Here is a 15,987-nt window from a genome sequence, read left to right as displayed (position 1 = left end):
GCAGTGGAGGGAGTCTCTTCTGCCTCTGCCATGGTGGAGACCGTGGCGGAGGCGGAAGGGAAAGAGTGCCCCCACAGCACAGGCCCGCCTGCGGATCGGTGGGCCCCGATCGCGGGCCAGGCCACCGTGGGGGCACCCCCCGGGGCCAGATCGCCCCGCGCCCCCCCCAGGACCCCGGAGCCCGCCCGCGCCGCCTTGTCCCGCCGGTAAGGTAGGTGGTTTAATTTACGCCGGCGGGACAGGCATTTTAGCGGTGGGACTTCGGCCCATCCGGGCCGGAGAATCGCGCCGGGGGGCCCGCCAACCGGCGCGGTGCGATTCCCGCCCCCGCCGAATCTCGGGTGCCGGAGACTTCGGCAACCGGCGGGGGCGGGATTCACGCCAACCCCCAGCGATTCTCCGGCCCGGCGGGGGGTCGGAGAATTTTGCCCATGATTCTGAAACCAAAAGTGCCAAATCTGACCAGAGTGGGATTCTTGCGATGATGCAACTGCCAAAGTGACACAATTAATTCAATTAATTCTTTGTGTCAGATGCTGAATATAATGAATTTGAGGTTCTTTAAAACCTTTTGATTGTGATTAAAGATGTTCTTGTGGAATGAATTAATTCAATAAAATGTGTCACATTGATTTAATTTGAATTACCCCTTTTTTTCCCCTCACATTTCAAAATGGTGATCACCTACACTAACACTGGAGGTTTACATTTTATACTTGGCATATAAGTTGGGTTGGATTTGTTTATTGTCACGTGTACCAAGGTACAGTGAAAAGTATTTTTCTGCGAGCAGCTCAAACAGAGCATTTGGTACATGAAAAGAAAATACATAATAGAGCAACACCAGGTACACAATGTAAATACATAGACATCGGCACCAGGTGCAGCATACAGGAGCATAGTATTAATCAGGTCAGTCCATAAGAGGGTCATTTAGGAGTTTGGTAACAGCGGGGAAGAAGCTACTTATGAATCTGTTCTTGCGTGTTCTCAGACTTTTGTATCTCCTGCCCAATGGAAGAAGTTGGCAGAATGAGTAAGCAAGGTGGAAGGGGTCTTTGATTATGCTGCCCGCTTTCCCCAGGCGGCGGGAGGTGTAGACAGAGTCAATGGATGGGAAGCGGGTTCATGTGATGGACTGGGCGGTGTTCACGACTCTGAAGTTTCTTGCTCGACCCCTGTTTTTGGAGGGATTTTGTTTGAGGCTTCAAAGCTCAACCTGTATGCCAAGATATGCGGTATTTGTCTCTTGCACATCAACCGAGGGAATTAAAGGAGCTGCAAATCAACTTTTAAAGTGTCCCAATTACTTAATCAGTGGGATTTTCCCAGTTCAGTCTTTTTATATTTGTATGGCTAAGTTTTAACTTCTGTCGTTTTTGGTCATTTGTTTTTATTGAGGTCAATGAAATGACAAAATAAATGGTTTATTGGTAATTTCCTGCACTCATTTGAGCAATTGCAAAAGCCTGCCTGACAGTTACTAAGAGAATCTCAGCAGGAATTGATAGTCCACAGATGACTCAAACCCACTTTCTTACGCCACTTACTGCACTTACTAATTCCCTAATTGTGCACTAAGTGCAAATGCAGAAATAGAGATTGATATTCCACTGCTTTTCCTAATGCACAATTGAAATCATAGAATCATAGAGTACGGAAGGAGGCCATTTGTCGTATCTGTCTTTGCCAGCTCTTTGGGAAAAGCTCTCCAATTAGCCTCACTTCTTGTTCCTTCACGTAGCGCTGAAAATGTTCTTTTCTTTTTGAGTATTTATCCCATTCCATTTGGAAATTTACTGTTGCAGCTGTTTCTGACACTCTTTCAGGCAGTACATTCCAGCTTATAACAATTTGCCACGTTTAAGCAAAAATCCCTTTGCCCTTCCTCTGGTTCTTTTGCCAGTTAGTTTACATCTGCATTCTCTGGTTATCACCTCACCCACCTGTGCAAAACAGTTTTTTCCTTTGTATTAATCATAGAAAAGGCCATCTCCGATCACTTCCTTGTGTCACCCTCCACTCACATCACCTTGCCATGCCATTCTTCCTGTAACTGCGCCTGGTGAAAGTTATCCCCCAATTCATTTCTAACTACTTTCAAAATCTAAACCGTTAGGCCTTTAGACCTTCATTCACTGCAGCATTTCTGCAATTATTGATTTGCTCAGCCACACCCCCCCTCCTCACTGCCATTATTGATGCCCTAGTCCCCAGTAACACCATTATTGTCTCTTATCTAAAAGTTCACTCCCCTACGGCTTGCAGCTTCACTCCCTCAAGTCTAGGACACAGACTTGAATGGATATGGGGGAAAGCTGTTTCAGCCAGATCTGTCTGGGCACTATGGAGTCCTGTAGAGCTGCCCACTATTCATGGACCATCTGCAAAGGGTAACTCCTGACTTGTTTCCTGTGCTGCAATCCTTCTTTGTAAACCCCATTGCATGATCATTCCCCATCCTAACCACCAAAATTAAGTTTAAGGAGAAAATGGACTTCTTTTTGTTCAGATCGAGACTTAATAACTGCCTTTACTGCTTCACTTCCTTCCACTAGCCCACCAGGCCACCCTTCCTCAAAGCTCTTCATTCCCAAGCCCTAAACTCTCACATTTCTCTAGTTTTTCTCCTATCTCCTCTCTTGTGCTCTCTGAGCTCATCTTGCCCGCGAGGTTCACTTCTTGCTTCCTTGACTCTATTTTCACTAAGTTGGTCCTCTCTCATCCGGTGCTAACCCTCTCTCCTTTAAATCTGCAGAAATCACCCTTCTTCAGAAAAAAATGCTTGACCCCAATACCCTTGCAGACTATCTTCAGTCTCCCTTTTCTGTTTAAAGTCCTTGAATATATCATCACCTGCCAAATGTATGTACATCTTGCCCGGACCTCTATAGTTGAATCCTTCAATTAGGTTTTACACCCTGCCACAGTCCTGAAATTACTCCTATCAAAAAACTAACATACAATGGGTGCAATTTAATAGGAAAGTTTCTAAGTGTCATTTGTGGTGGATTTTGCTGGGAGTTTTCCGTAGTTCCTCACTGCTACCTAATGACACTTGGTCACTTTTTTGGGTCCTGGGGAGTTTCTCATCGGTTAGAATTTCTTTTATCACTCAGGCCTTGACCCTTGGCAGTTCCACCTGGGCACCCTTGCACTGCCACCCTAGCAGTGCTCCTGCCGGCTTGGCAGTGCCAAGGTGCCTACATTCGAGGAGGCGGGCCAGGGCGGCACCCTGCACTATCCCTGCCCACCCAATGACCTCCGATGGCCTGTGAGACCCCCCGGGTGCTGTTGCATCTGGACCACATGGAGGATGGTGGATCTTGGGAGGCCAATAAATACTGGGTAAGTAGGCCTCAAGTAGGTTTGAGGTCTACATATGCAAGCACGGCTTAGTCCCGCCCATTGTGGGTGGGTTCACGATACCGATGCCTCATGGGACGTGGGTAGATCCCGCGAGGCGTCGTGGATGTCTGGAATCCCGCAGGAGGTTTCACCTGGGATCTACCGGCCTTGCCGCGCTCCCATTGGGATGTGTTGTGGCCGCTAGATCGCACCCAATATTTTTGTGACAAAGGTAAAGTAACCCTCCTTGTCCTTTTCAACCGGGCCTGCAGCCTTTGCCATGTTTGACCATAACCATCCTCCTCTATAACACCTCTCCATTGTCATCCAGCTGGGTGGGACTGCACTCACCTGGTTTCATTCTTATTTATCTAATCGCAGCAGTGTAGTATCACTTGCAGTGGCTTTTTCTCCTGCTCCCACACCAATACCTTTTAGGAGGTGCCCTCCATGGATCGGTCCCAGCTCCCTCTTAATTCTCATCTCAGTGCCATTATCTGAAAGCACAAGCTTTTTTCCACATCATCTGTGACATCCAGCTCTATCTTGCCAACACTTCTTTCGACTTCTTCAAAGTTGCTGAATTATAAGACTGCTTATTAGATTCCAGTACTGAATGAGTGGAATTTCATCCAGTTTATCAATGGGGAGATTGAAACCATTAGCTTCAGCCTCTGCTCCCTAGCTACCTACTCTCTGTGTCAGTAACGACCACATATCCATGCCATCACAAAGAGCACCTATTTCCAACTCTGCCTGACTTCACCCTGCCTCAGCTAATCAGCTGAACCACTTATTCATGTCTTTGTTACCTTTAGTCTCGATGACTCCAAAGCAGCCTTAACTGGCTTTCTGTTGACTGTAAGCATAAGGTCATCCAAAACATTGCTGTCCATGTCCCGATTTGCCCATCATCCCTGTGCTTGCTGGCCTACATAGGCTCCTGGTCTAGCCTCAATTTTAAAATTCTCATCCTTGTATTCAAATCCCTTCATGACCTCACCTCTTCTTATCCTTGTAATGTCCTTCAGCCCACAACCCTCCAAGACACCTGTACTAATCTAATCATGTCTCCTGAGCATCTCAATTTAATTGTGTCATCATTGCTGGTCCTGCCTGTTATATTTATCTTTGGTGATATATTGTACTCTTTGCTTCTTAATCCAGAATGGTCTGATGGTGTGATTATGAAGAAACCACCAATCTTTAACTTAAAGCAAAACTGATTTATTGAATAACGAATTGATTAATATTGAGTCTGCACACTCCACAAAACTATAACTAGTAATCAAGTAATCTATATTAAAGTAATAACTAATTTAAACTACATGTGCTAAACTATACTGTGATCTACCTCTCTAACACTTTGCTGTCTAGTCACTCCTGGTTGGAAGAGACCCAAGATCTTTTGAGTTCTCATATTTATAGTGGGATCTAGTGTTGCCCTCTCGTGGTTGTGTTACACTGAGATGTAATAATAAACCCTTTGCTTGTCTATATATACATATCATTACACTGCCTTCACGTGGCATGGCCTTAAGCTCTATAATTCCCTCTCCAAATCGCTGCCTATCTCTATTTATCATTCTCCCTTTAATATTCTCCTTAAAACCTATCTCTTTGGCTGAGTTTTTGGCCAAACCACCTTCAGTGACTTGGTGAATCATTTTGGTATATGGTGTTTCTCTGATGTATCTTAGGATGCTTTATTACGTTAAATTTCGTTATAAATATGTGGTTGTTAAAATCCCTCAAAACTTGGCACCTTGAAGCCACAAATGCCATATGCTTTGGCTCTTGATTGCCTGCTGACCCAGCATCTATTGTATCGTGGAGCATTGACAAGCTAGCCTCTGCTTGTATTTTAGAAAATAGGTGTTGAAGTGATTTTGAGGGATAGCTTGGAACGAACCAGTTAACTTTATTGTCAGGCATTCTCGGATGTTCTATTATATGTTGCATAGTGGTAAGCTTGCCCATCATCCTCATATGCACAGCAGTCCAGATCCTAAAGTACATTAATTTCCTTTCAGATGACTTGCCAAAGAGACGCCCTGCCCAGATTTACAAACCCTCCAACCCTGACACTTTGGCCTACCTTGACTTCAGTGTATCTACAACAGGAATGCTAGCGGGAGTGAAGGTAAGATAACATAGAAGCTTTCGTCTCCTGTCTCATGAGTCTTTGTCTTGATGAAAAGTCATCTGCATTTGTATCAAACATCTTGTCTCTGCATCAAAGTAAACCTGCAGAATTATAATTGCAATGAATGAAGCAAGCATAAGATAAAAGGAATGCAGACCTAGGGAAACTTCAAAACCTTTGCTTACTTGAATCCAATTTAGGGCAACTATCTGGGGTTTGCATTCTTATGTTTAGGATGAAGAGCATTTGGACCACTGTGCTCCAGCTAACCACAGGATTTGGGACCCCCCCCCCCCTCCCCAAAGTCCCATGCTGAAATGCCAGGCTGGACTGGGCTGGGCTGCCTCAGAGGGAGAAGTTGCCAAATATAAGTTTGTCCTACTGGGAGAGTCACCAAGGTCCACTCTCAACTCCTTGAGAGATGTGTGAGTGTGGTGGTGGATGTCTAGTAGTAGGTCTCCTTTTTGCCCTACAACTGGTTTGTGATGTAGTGATACCGAAAAGAAAGAAAGATGCGGGGGAGAAAATATTTCACTTAATATCTCCACATTTTATTCCTTGATATCTGCCCTGACATGGATTTGAGTAGCTAACTAATACTCTATTTGTATAGTAGCTAGTTTTAAACTTTATTTGTGTGTATGAATTAAGCTAAATTACTGTGCATCATTTTGTGTTATTTATCAGCCTCTTTATAACGTATCCGATTCATTATTTTTTGTATTCAGTGTGTTTTATCTGACTGAGGATTGGTGAACCATTTGAATTAGACTTGCAATTTTTCCAGTGTTGTTGTTATTCACAATTGTCATTTGGATCATTTGAATGTTTAGTGGCTGGTTTTGCCACAAATTTTCTTTCTCTTACTAGGAATAGCACTTATCAAGGAACAAGTCCTGTCAGAATGGTTCTCTCATCCTTAATCACCGTGAATCTGTAAAGCTCATTTTTAGCATCGCCACGTTTTAAAAATTCAGAATTAGCCATATAAAGACAGGGATTGCAATTGAGGCACATCGATTGAAAACATTTTTTAATTAAAAGTTTTGTAAAAGATAAGTTTTAAAAATTAAAAGCAAATGGCTAAGTTGCTCATGTATTTTAAAACAAAAACATTCCTGTTTTGGACATTTCCCACATTCCGCTCTAAAACGCCAATGATCTACCAAACTAGGACAGGTGGCATTTTCCGAACATTGTTCTGTTGAGCTAACCAGATTATTTTAGATTTTAAAAAAGTGAGCAATTTAATTTGGACTGTTAACTGCTCTGGGCCACAAAGGATATTATCAACTCTTGCACCGACATGCTGATCTTGATAATCTGCTGAATATTGTTTTGTTGGCGGCATGGTGGCGCAGTAGTTAGCACTGCTGCCTCACAGCGCTGAGAACCTGGGTTCAAAAGTGGCCCATCGATACAGGTTTGCCCATGGAAGAAAGGAGGCCCACCGACAGAGAGGCTAGCCCGCCGATCGGTGGGTCCCAATCGCGGGCCAGGCGGAGGGCCTCCCCGGGGTTGGAACCCCCACAGGCCGCTCCCGGCCCTTGAAGCCCCAGGTCCCGCCTGCCCGAGAGCAGGTTAGAACGGCGCCAGCGGGACTGTCACGTTTTTCGTCGGCCCATCTAGGCCGGAGAATCGGCCCTCGCCGTTTGCAGCGATTCTCCGAGCGGCCCGGCGCGATTCGCGCGGCGCTGGTTTCGGGGGGGGGGGGGGTGAGAATCGCGTGCGGGGGTCGGGGCGGCGTGGCGCGATTCGCGCGGCGCCCCAGCGATTCTCCCACCGGGGGGGGGATACCGCCCTCTAAATTTATAAAGAGAAAAGAATACTTTTTCATTAATTCTTTCATGGGATGTTGGCGTCGTTGGCTGGGCCAGCATTTGTTGCCCTATCTCCATTTTTTCTTAAACGGAGTGGCTTGGTAGGCCATTTTAAGGGACAGCAAAGTGGGTTTGGAATCACATGTAGGCCAGGCCAGCATCTATAAGGATGGCAGATTTCCTTCGTAGACCAGATTGGTTTTTTTTTTTTCAAAAATCAATAACCGTTTCATGTTCAACATTTAATGAGACTAGCTATATATTCCAGATTTATTAATATCTCCACACTTTAAATTCCACCAGCTCCCAGAGTGGGATTTGAACCCCCAGAACATTAGCCACGTGATTACTAATTCAATGACATTAACACTATGCCACCATTTCACACGAGCTGATTAGCTTATTGAATGCATTTTATGTGATCTTCAAACTAGAATTTCAGCATTCTCTACATATGACTGTGGTACATATAAGCTGCGTTTGTGAAATGCCGATGATTCCTAAAATTCAATTTTGAGACAACAACTTAGTGCAAGGTTTAACTTGATATAAACATGTTGAAGGAGTTTTTGTTATATATAAAGTGTAGACTAAAACAAAGTTTCTAGTGTTGGTTTTAAGTTTAAAAATTCAATGGTAATGACCTTTTTGTTTCAAAGTACCTTTGCAATTAGGAAGACATAGGATTTATTAACTATACGGATAGCAAAGCATGTCTGCACACAAGTATTTTAGCCTTGTTAGTATTGCAAGCAATGTTTTTCCTTGACTTTTGTTGTCTTTTTTTAAATGTTCATGCTAAAGCATATTTGTAACATTTGTATGTTTTCATCTATTTTAAAATAGAATAAATTATTCTTTTAAATTTTACAAAATGTAATGTTCCTCTGATGGCCAGTTCATGGTGTCGCACTAATTCACACAGACCAGGAATGTTTCAAAATCTAATCCCTGTTCTATGCCGAGTTGGCTGTTCTCACCAGGGTACGTGGTTGGGCCATAATTATTGGCCTCTGTATCCATGGATTGTCAAGGGAGCAAAATAAAATTGGTTGCAGTTCCTGGTCCTGATGTCTATCCAGTGCCTTTGCTGGAATGTTTATGGTTTATGCAGGTGAATGTGGCTCATTTGCAGTACGAACCATGGTTGAATTGTCAATATTTACTGCTTGGGTTCACAAAAGAAAAATAGATGCTTCAATTTTGTATTCGCACATGTGAAACAGTATCCCAGCATCAGCTAGCTCCCTTTGGTAAGGGGGAAGGAATAGCCGGAGGGAGTGGTGGGGGTGGGGGTGGGGGGGGGGGAAAGAGAAATGTATTTTTGTGTGATTCGGCTACCTGTGAAAGCCTGCAAGCAGGGATGGTATGAAGCTGGAACATTGTCACGGCTTCTCTCTGAATTATTTAATAATCAACATAGCTTAGCTAGAAAAACCTCAAATTAATTTTGAATGTCTATCTGCTCTAGGGCTCAAACTTTCTATAATTCATTTGGCAACAAGTCCACAGCTTTACTGCTAGAGTTTTCAGAGCCCTGTTACTTTGTTCTTGCAATAAAATACTGGAAAATAAAATGCATTTGTTTTTGACGTTCTTCAAATGACCTTTAAATTACTGCCTGTTGCTAACTCTGTGTTTAGGTACCTTCAAGCTGTTTATTTCAAAAGTACCTTTCTCACCTTGATGGTTAATCTTGTGTCCATTGTTTTGTTCTTTTTGCATGTGTAACAAGGCAGTGCAGAGAATGAGAAACTTGTGTACGCAAACTTTCCACATAGCTGCTAATAACATAAGAAAAATTCCTCCCATTATAGAAGTTGAAAGGTGTTTTTATTGCATGTAGAAATAATCGTGATTATATTAATTTCACCTAATTGTGCACGTAACTTGTTCATTGTATATTGTACTTCAAATGTCCCCCCCCAAAAAAAAAGCTACTCCAATAGTCTTTCACCCCTGTGATGTGGGTTCAAATCCAGCAAAGGCTGATGAACTGAAAGTCACTTCTGGGTCCTGTCCGTTCTGGGGAATATTCAATCCAGTTCCGTGGGTACGCTCAGATTTGCAGAATTACAATTCGGATATAATTTAGCATGTTCACTTTGAGTGGGTACAGAATGACTGGCTTAAGAAATGGAGAGATGCCACAGTTGTGCAACAATGGCTACTTTCCAACGGTTTTGGCTGGCGCAGAGTATTGGGTGCACTCGCCAAACAAGAGGAATTTGGTGCTGACACGTTGGCCAGAGTAAAAGATGCTCCATTCCTTTTTTTTTTTGGAAATCTTTTTATTGGAAAGATTCCTTAGCAAGAGCATTCCTCGTTAAGATGAGCGCTGAAAATTTAGACACACTTTAAAGGGTTATTCAGTGTTTGTTTTTAAATACATAAATTGTAGTGTTTAATTACTGGAAGGTTACTTCTGTTTCCAGATTTTTCTGATTAAATGCGACGGTTAAGCTAATAACAAACATGATTTTTTTTTTTAAAAACAAGTAAAATTGTGCAGTTTATGATCCTTTTTGGACATTAATTGTTCATGATAATATGCATGGCTCTATTACTGCAAAATAATTTCTCCTCTGTAACGATGCTGCTGTGCATTTATGTAATTCGGGGAACATGCCATGTTATTTGGTTTTTCTGCTGTTTACTGCCTTAAAACCAAATAAAAGCTTTTTTGGCTCAACTGTGGCATTTTCATGAGTGGGCTGGCTGTAATATAACACACAATGGTTTAAGGTCTTGCAGTACTGTTCTATGAATATTTGAACACCAAAATTGCTTTCATTTCCTCCTTCATGATGGCTATATTAATATGCCAGAATCTCCTAATCAAGCTTTTGACTTTGATAAATATTGTTTCAGTTCACAGTGAATTTCAAACAAATACTTTGAGACCAAACCGTCACGTTTGTCATTTTTAGATTTTATATTGTTCATCAATAAGAAATTAATCATATTTTGCACTAAATATGTTAATGATCATAGAAAAAAGGAGGACTTTGCTTGCAGTTCTGACTAATTCATATCTATGCCCTTGCAATTCATCTTACTGGAATGCAAAAGCAGGTCGCGACATTGATACTTGGGACTTTCTGTCAGCTTCCATAGCTGGATAAACTTCCATTTTCCATTTGTTTGCCTTCTGCACCTTAGAGATTGGACCAAGACTGCCGCATCTCAATTTGCTCGTGACCTTTTGTCATCGCTGTGCACATGTGACTTGCATTACTCTTCACTGGCCTGGGTTTACTCACAGACTTGCAGAATGAAAGGTTTTGCTATTGACTGCTATTTTACGTGACGAGTGTGGACCATGACATAATATTGAAAAATGTGTTTATTTTAATTAACCGTAAAAACCCACAAGATATTCATTAATGTGAGGCATCATTTTTCTTCCTTCTGTTTCCCATTGCCTCCCCCCCTATTATTTTATGTGTAGAAACTGCTGGAGAAAAATACATTTTTTTTAAACTGAGGAGAATGGAAATAATTCCATTGATTCTTTTCCTCTCCATTCTTTTTTTTCTCCCGAACTGTTCTCAAACAATAGAATGAAACAATTCCGTCCATATGAAAATGAAATGAAATGAATAGTTCTCCACAGACCATATCAATGCTATAGGTTAGTCACTCGGTATGAAACATGCTTTAACACTGCACCAAAAGGATCCCCACCCCATACCAATGAAAGTGACCTTGCTAAACCTAACAGTACTTTCTCTCCTAGGGGAAAGCAGCGTGCGAATGTTGATAAAGAAATTTGGGATTGAAATTGGGTTGTCCCATTTGAGAAATTTAACCCTTCTTCATTGCAGCTGGAACAATTCCGTTGTGTAAAATGTAATGGCTTTCTTATGTGCAGACTACTAAGAATTCTTAGTTTTAATTAAATGTAGAAAAACTACTGCTGGGAGGTTGAAGACTCTTACACAGGAGCACCTGGCATATATACACAAGCCTTGCCCTCTATTTCCATCAATCAGTTCACTCATAATGTGAGTCCTTTGATAGACTATTGCTATTTTTATTCATGAAAGCCATCTCTCCTGTTATATTAATGTTAATTAAGCCCCCCAAAAACCTGTTTGAGCCACCTAATACTGTTCTCAAATGTTTGTTTTCAAATTATTTGGATTTTGTGAATTTAATAGATTTTCTACTGTTAACATTAAATAATATAAATACAAAAATATTTTTCTGCAAACTAATTGCTCAACTGCTTTAGATATTTCAAAATGTACTTGGTCAATCATTTTTTCCAGTCGATTCAGTGCTAATTATTAATCATAAAATGTTAACATAATTTAGACAAACCTGAACTGGAAGAATTAATTAATTGAGAGAGCTGGATCCCTGAAATATCAGCAAAATATCTCTTAATTAGGAGCCGGAACCATGTTAAAAGTAAAATGTCATCATTTTTGAATCTTAAAGTTTTCATTTTATTGCATCAGAGGTTTACCTTTAAATATGATTAACTTCTAGTGTAACCTATCAAATTTTAACTTTATACTGTACAGAAATTAGCATTGTTTATTAGTTCAATAATTTACATATACTAAAAAATCTTTTCCATGTGCTTTCTAATAATATATCACCTGTTTTCTGGATGCCAATGCTTGTGATTTATTAATTTGTGTGTATATATACATATATACGTAGTAGATTTTTAAATATCTTGCCTCAGATGAAAAGTGTGGATATATTTTTGTGGTGATGATGGAGTTTAAACCAAATAACTAATTGCAAATAGTTTAGAAGTGGAGCAGGCGGGAAGAGGCAAAATTGCACATCAACAGTGAAATCCTGAGCTTTAATAGAAAGGTTTACTTTGCAAAACATTTTTAATGCCCACATGGCTAATCTTTTTCCCAAGTGCACAAATTAAATATGGGAGCAAGTCCATATGGAATATCCATCCATTTGGAAAGCTATGGCTACTAAGGCCTTAAGAATAATGCCATTCAAAAGTGGGGTTGATTGGAACGTCTGACCTCAAACTGTGCACATTCAATGTTTTGATGCATGGTAATCATTTTCTTAAAGAAATACTTGCGTGTTGTATGAAAATCATTTTTAAAAAATCCTCAGATGAGACTATGGGCTGGATTTTTGCTACCGAGGCAGGTAGCTCCAGTTGGGAAATTTTCTGACTTGGCAAATCCGCCTCTGCATAAAGGGCCCTGTTAAACCCAATTTTTGCCCCATGTAAGTGGGAACCTGATAGGGTTGTGCCTGCTGACCCCAGAAGCAGATCATGGGCATCTGTAGCGTCAGTCGCTGAGGCGGGCTGATTAGAAGGCCTACCTTAGTTTTCTAGCACTTTGTCCCCGTTGTTTTAGGAGTTGTTGGGCCCTCTATCCCCACCCTCACACCTTTCATGGCCCCTTCATGCCAGCTCATGCCTGCCACTCACTCTCTCGGTTCCTCAAACCCCAATGCCATGTCTATAACTACTCAGTCAGTAACCATCACAGGCTGACCTCAGGAGCCATGTGGAGAGGACAAAAGATCAAGCTTCTAATGTTTAATTCAGCTCTTATACATACGTAACAGTGAAACCCATTAAAGCTTTTAAATCTCCTGAAGTGTTCAATCTCTTACTAAAAACACAATTTTTATTCAGTCACCACAGCAAAGGCAGCCAATCCTTTAATAGCCTCTTTAAACTGTCAATCAAGCTGCAAACTCAAAACCCTTGCTGAGATAATTGTGGCTTTTCATATTCAGCTAAGTAGTTATAATCATTTAATAATAGACCTTGGGAAATGTTATTGAAGAACTTGAATGAAACTACAGTCACAGATGGTAGTGGTCTTTTCTAAACTACATCACAGGGCCTGAGAATTAAAGCAGTCCAGCAGATGGTGTTTTGTTTTAACTCTCACTGACAGCTTAAACTTTTTATCTGGTTTAAAGAGCAGAGGATTTTAAAACAAAAAATTTAGATCATGTCACTGAAAGAAACCTTATTCACCCTTCAAGAGTGTTTATGTCTATCCATCAATTTATGACTCCCGTATTGCAGGTTAAGGCCCTTGGAACAGCCAAAATGGGATCTGTTTGAACTCTGCACAGCTGAGCTTGGATTTCCTTCCTGTTTGAATCACATCCCATCCCCTCCAACCTGCCGGCAAAAATGGGATTGGTTAGAAATGCGGGCAGGGTGCCTGCATCCAGATCCGGTCCACCAATTTGAGGTCCATGGAGTCTTCCGACTCCACAAAACTCATAGCTGGTTTGTGATGCAGAACAAGGCCAGCAGCGCAGGTTCAATTCCCGTACCAGCTTACCTGAACAGGCGCCGGAATGTGGCGACTCGGGGTTTTTCACAGTAACTTCATACTTGTGACAATAAACGGTTATTATTATTTAACTCTGGCCCCATATTTCTGAAAGCTGCAACCTATGGCATTACGAAAATATAATTTAACAATCAGTCAGTCTCGAAACCTAGGCTAATTTTACTGTTATGGGAAAACAGTTCTGAAAGAACCAAGATATTCCCCACTGAAAATTAGTTCTGCAAAAATGTCTTTTTAAGTGCATTGGTCAATAATTATTTTTTTTAAAAAGTAAGTTTGCTCCACATCACCATAGTGTCTATCTTTGTACTGATGCCATTGTGAAGGGAAGGTCTCGATCAAATTGTTTAGTTGTAGAGAGATTTCAGTTTTATGCAGATGTTGGGGTTTCTAATAAGACACTTCCTTTTGTCCTGCAGATGTCCCATGCAGCAACTAGTGCCTTGTGTCGTTCAATAAAGCTGCAGTGTGAGCTTTACCCATCCCGGGAAGTAGCAATCTGCTTGGACCCCTACTGTGGACTTGGATTTGTTCTTTGGTGCCTCTGCAGGTGAGGAGCTGATATAATGAAATTATTAATAAGCATCTTTTATCAATTTAATCTTAAGGTTCCCAATTTACCACCATGGTTAAAGTAATAGAAGAATATACAATGAAGCCCATCACTTAGTTTTCATTGCTGACCAGCGAATACAACTCTAGCGGAATAGAGAATGCCCATTCAAATTATTTGGTCCTCACAACCCCCAATTCATAAATTGTTAAGATAAAGTGAAAAATGGGTTAACTGCTTGATAGAAACGATTACTATTCTGTCTTTCTGACTTCTTCAAGAATCCGGGGTGAAGTGTGTTTGTTGAACCTGTTGGCACAAGCTACCTTTAATTTTGCATGTAATTGGCAGTCTTTCAGGATCATTATTGAATGCCAGTCTCTGCTGGCTGATTAGCTGGCATGTCTACACATGTCAAATTGCACTCTTGGGAAGTAATGAATGATTCCAGAAAAATCCCAATTGGATTGTTCCGGGATACAAGGTTTATAGTGGCTAGATTTCTGACATTGTTGATCCTACTGGCTTTCATTCTAGACATAATCCGTTACATACAAACATAGGTTCAGTCTTAGCCATTACCTTTGCAGTTCAAATGCCAGATAATTCTTGCTTCCCTTACAATTTGTTTTGAGTACAGCTTTGCAATATTGAGGCTAATGACAGCTTGGTTCAGTGTTAACACTATTGCCTCTGAGCGAGAAAGTTGTGGGTTCAATATTCATCCCAGAAATTGAGCACGGAATGTAACCTGACACTGCAGTAAAGCGCTGAGGAAGTAGCAACATTTAGACTATGGGAGCGATTTAACGGAACAATTTTAAAATGTCATTTTGGGTGCAATTGGTGGGATATTTCTTCACGGCCGTGTTGGCGAGATCGTAGCCTGTATTTAACTGCACTTAGTGGCAAGAATGGGCCCCCAAAAGCACCTCGCCAGTCCAGGCTGTCTCGCCATCTGATTCGCCAGACTCTCACCTCAGAGTCTTGCTGCTAACAAAGGGGAGCTGCTTTAAAACTCTCCCTCACCACTCACTCCCAGTCAACACACAAGCAAGGCAGTGCGCAGTCCTGCTCCTCACTTCAGGGATGCTGACCTGACCAGGCTTCTCGATGCTGTGGATGCGAGACGGGGCATCCTGTTCCCCCGAGGGGGTCAGAAGACCAACAGCAGGGTCACCAACACCATTTGGGAGACAGTGACAGTGGCTGTCAGTGCGGGCAGCATGACCAGGAGGACCAGCGTCCAATGTCGGAAGAAGACCAACGACCTCCACCCAGCTGGAAGGGTAAGTTACCACCTGTCTCCTGGCATCAGTTCCAGCTGCCACCCCTCAAGTTCCCTAACCTCCCTCACAAATCACTGGCTGACCCTTGAACCCTTCCCACATCCAATCTTTGTGCTCATCCCTCAGCAGCCCCTAGCACCCAGCAGCACAACCCCTTCATGTCCAGTTGAGGTGCCCACAAAGGCCATCTGCTGTAGACCATCATAAAGTGGGAGACCTTCTGGGGGGTGGACTGCAGTGCACCACCAGAGCGGTTCAGGCATCGGGATAGCATTTTGAGCAGTCCGATGCACCACTCAATGACAGCAAGGGTGACAACATGGGCCTTGTTATATTGGGTCTCCGCCTCGGTTTCCTGCCTCTGCACCGGCGTCATCACCCTTATCCCTCAGGAGTCAACCCGTCACCCTGGGGAGGTCCTTGAAGACGCAGGAGATCTCAGAGTACCAGGATGCATAATCCGGAGGTGGTGGTCGCACACAAGCTGAACATTCAATGAAGGGCACTCCCTGAT

General features: G+C 42.2%; 1 protein-coding gene across 7 annotated transcripts in view; it reads left to right on the top strand.

The window, feature by feature from the left end:
- The window catches only part of LOC140424813 (disco-interacting protein 2 homolog C), an 803,805-nt gene that overhangs the window by 667,214 nt on the left and 120,604 nt on the right, over nucleotides 1–15,987 (top strand). For 4 of the 7 annotated variants that reach the window (XM_072508262.1, XM_072508265.1, XM_072508263.1 and 1 more), the window contains 3 exons: nucleotides 5,382–5,491; nucleotides 11,223–11,321; nucleotides 14,051–14,181. In XM_072508262.1, coding sequence (XP_072364363.1) covers nucleotides 5,382–5,491; nucleotides 11,223–11,321; nucleotides 14,051–14,181 — 340 coding nt within the window. The remainder of the gene's footprint in view (nucleotides 1–5,381; nucleotides 5,492–11,222; nucleotides 11,322–14,050; nucleotides 14,182–15,987) is intronic. The other 3 variants (XM_072508267.1, XM_072508266.1, XM_072508264.1) reach the window with 1 other exon arrangement.

Source organism: Scyliorhinus torazame, chromosome 6, assembly GCF_047496885.1.
Source record: "Scyliorhinus torazame isolate Kashiwa2021f chromosome 6, sScyTor2.1, whole genome shotgun sequence".
Lineage (NCBI taxonomy): Eukaryota > Metazoa > Chordata > Chondrichthyes > Carcharhiniformes > Scyliorhinidae > Scyliorhinus > Scyliorhinus torazame.
This window is presented reverse-complemented; position numbering and strand designations above follow the sequence as displayed.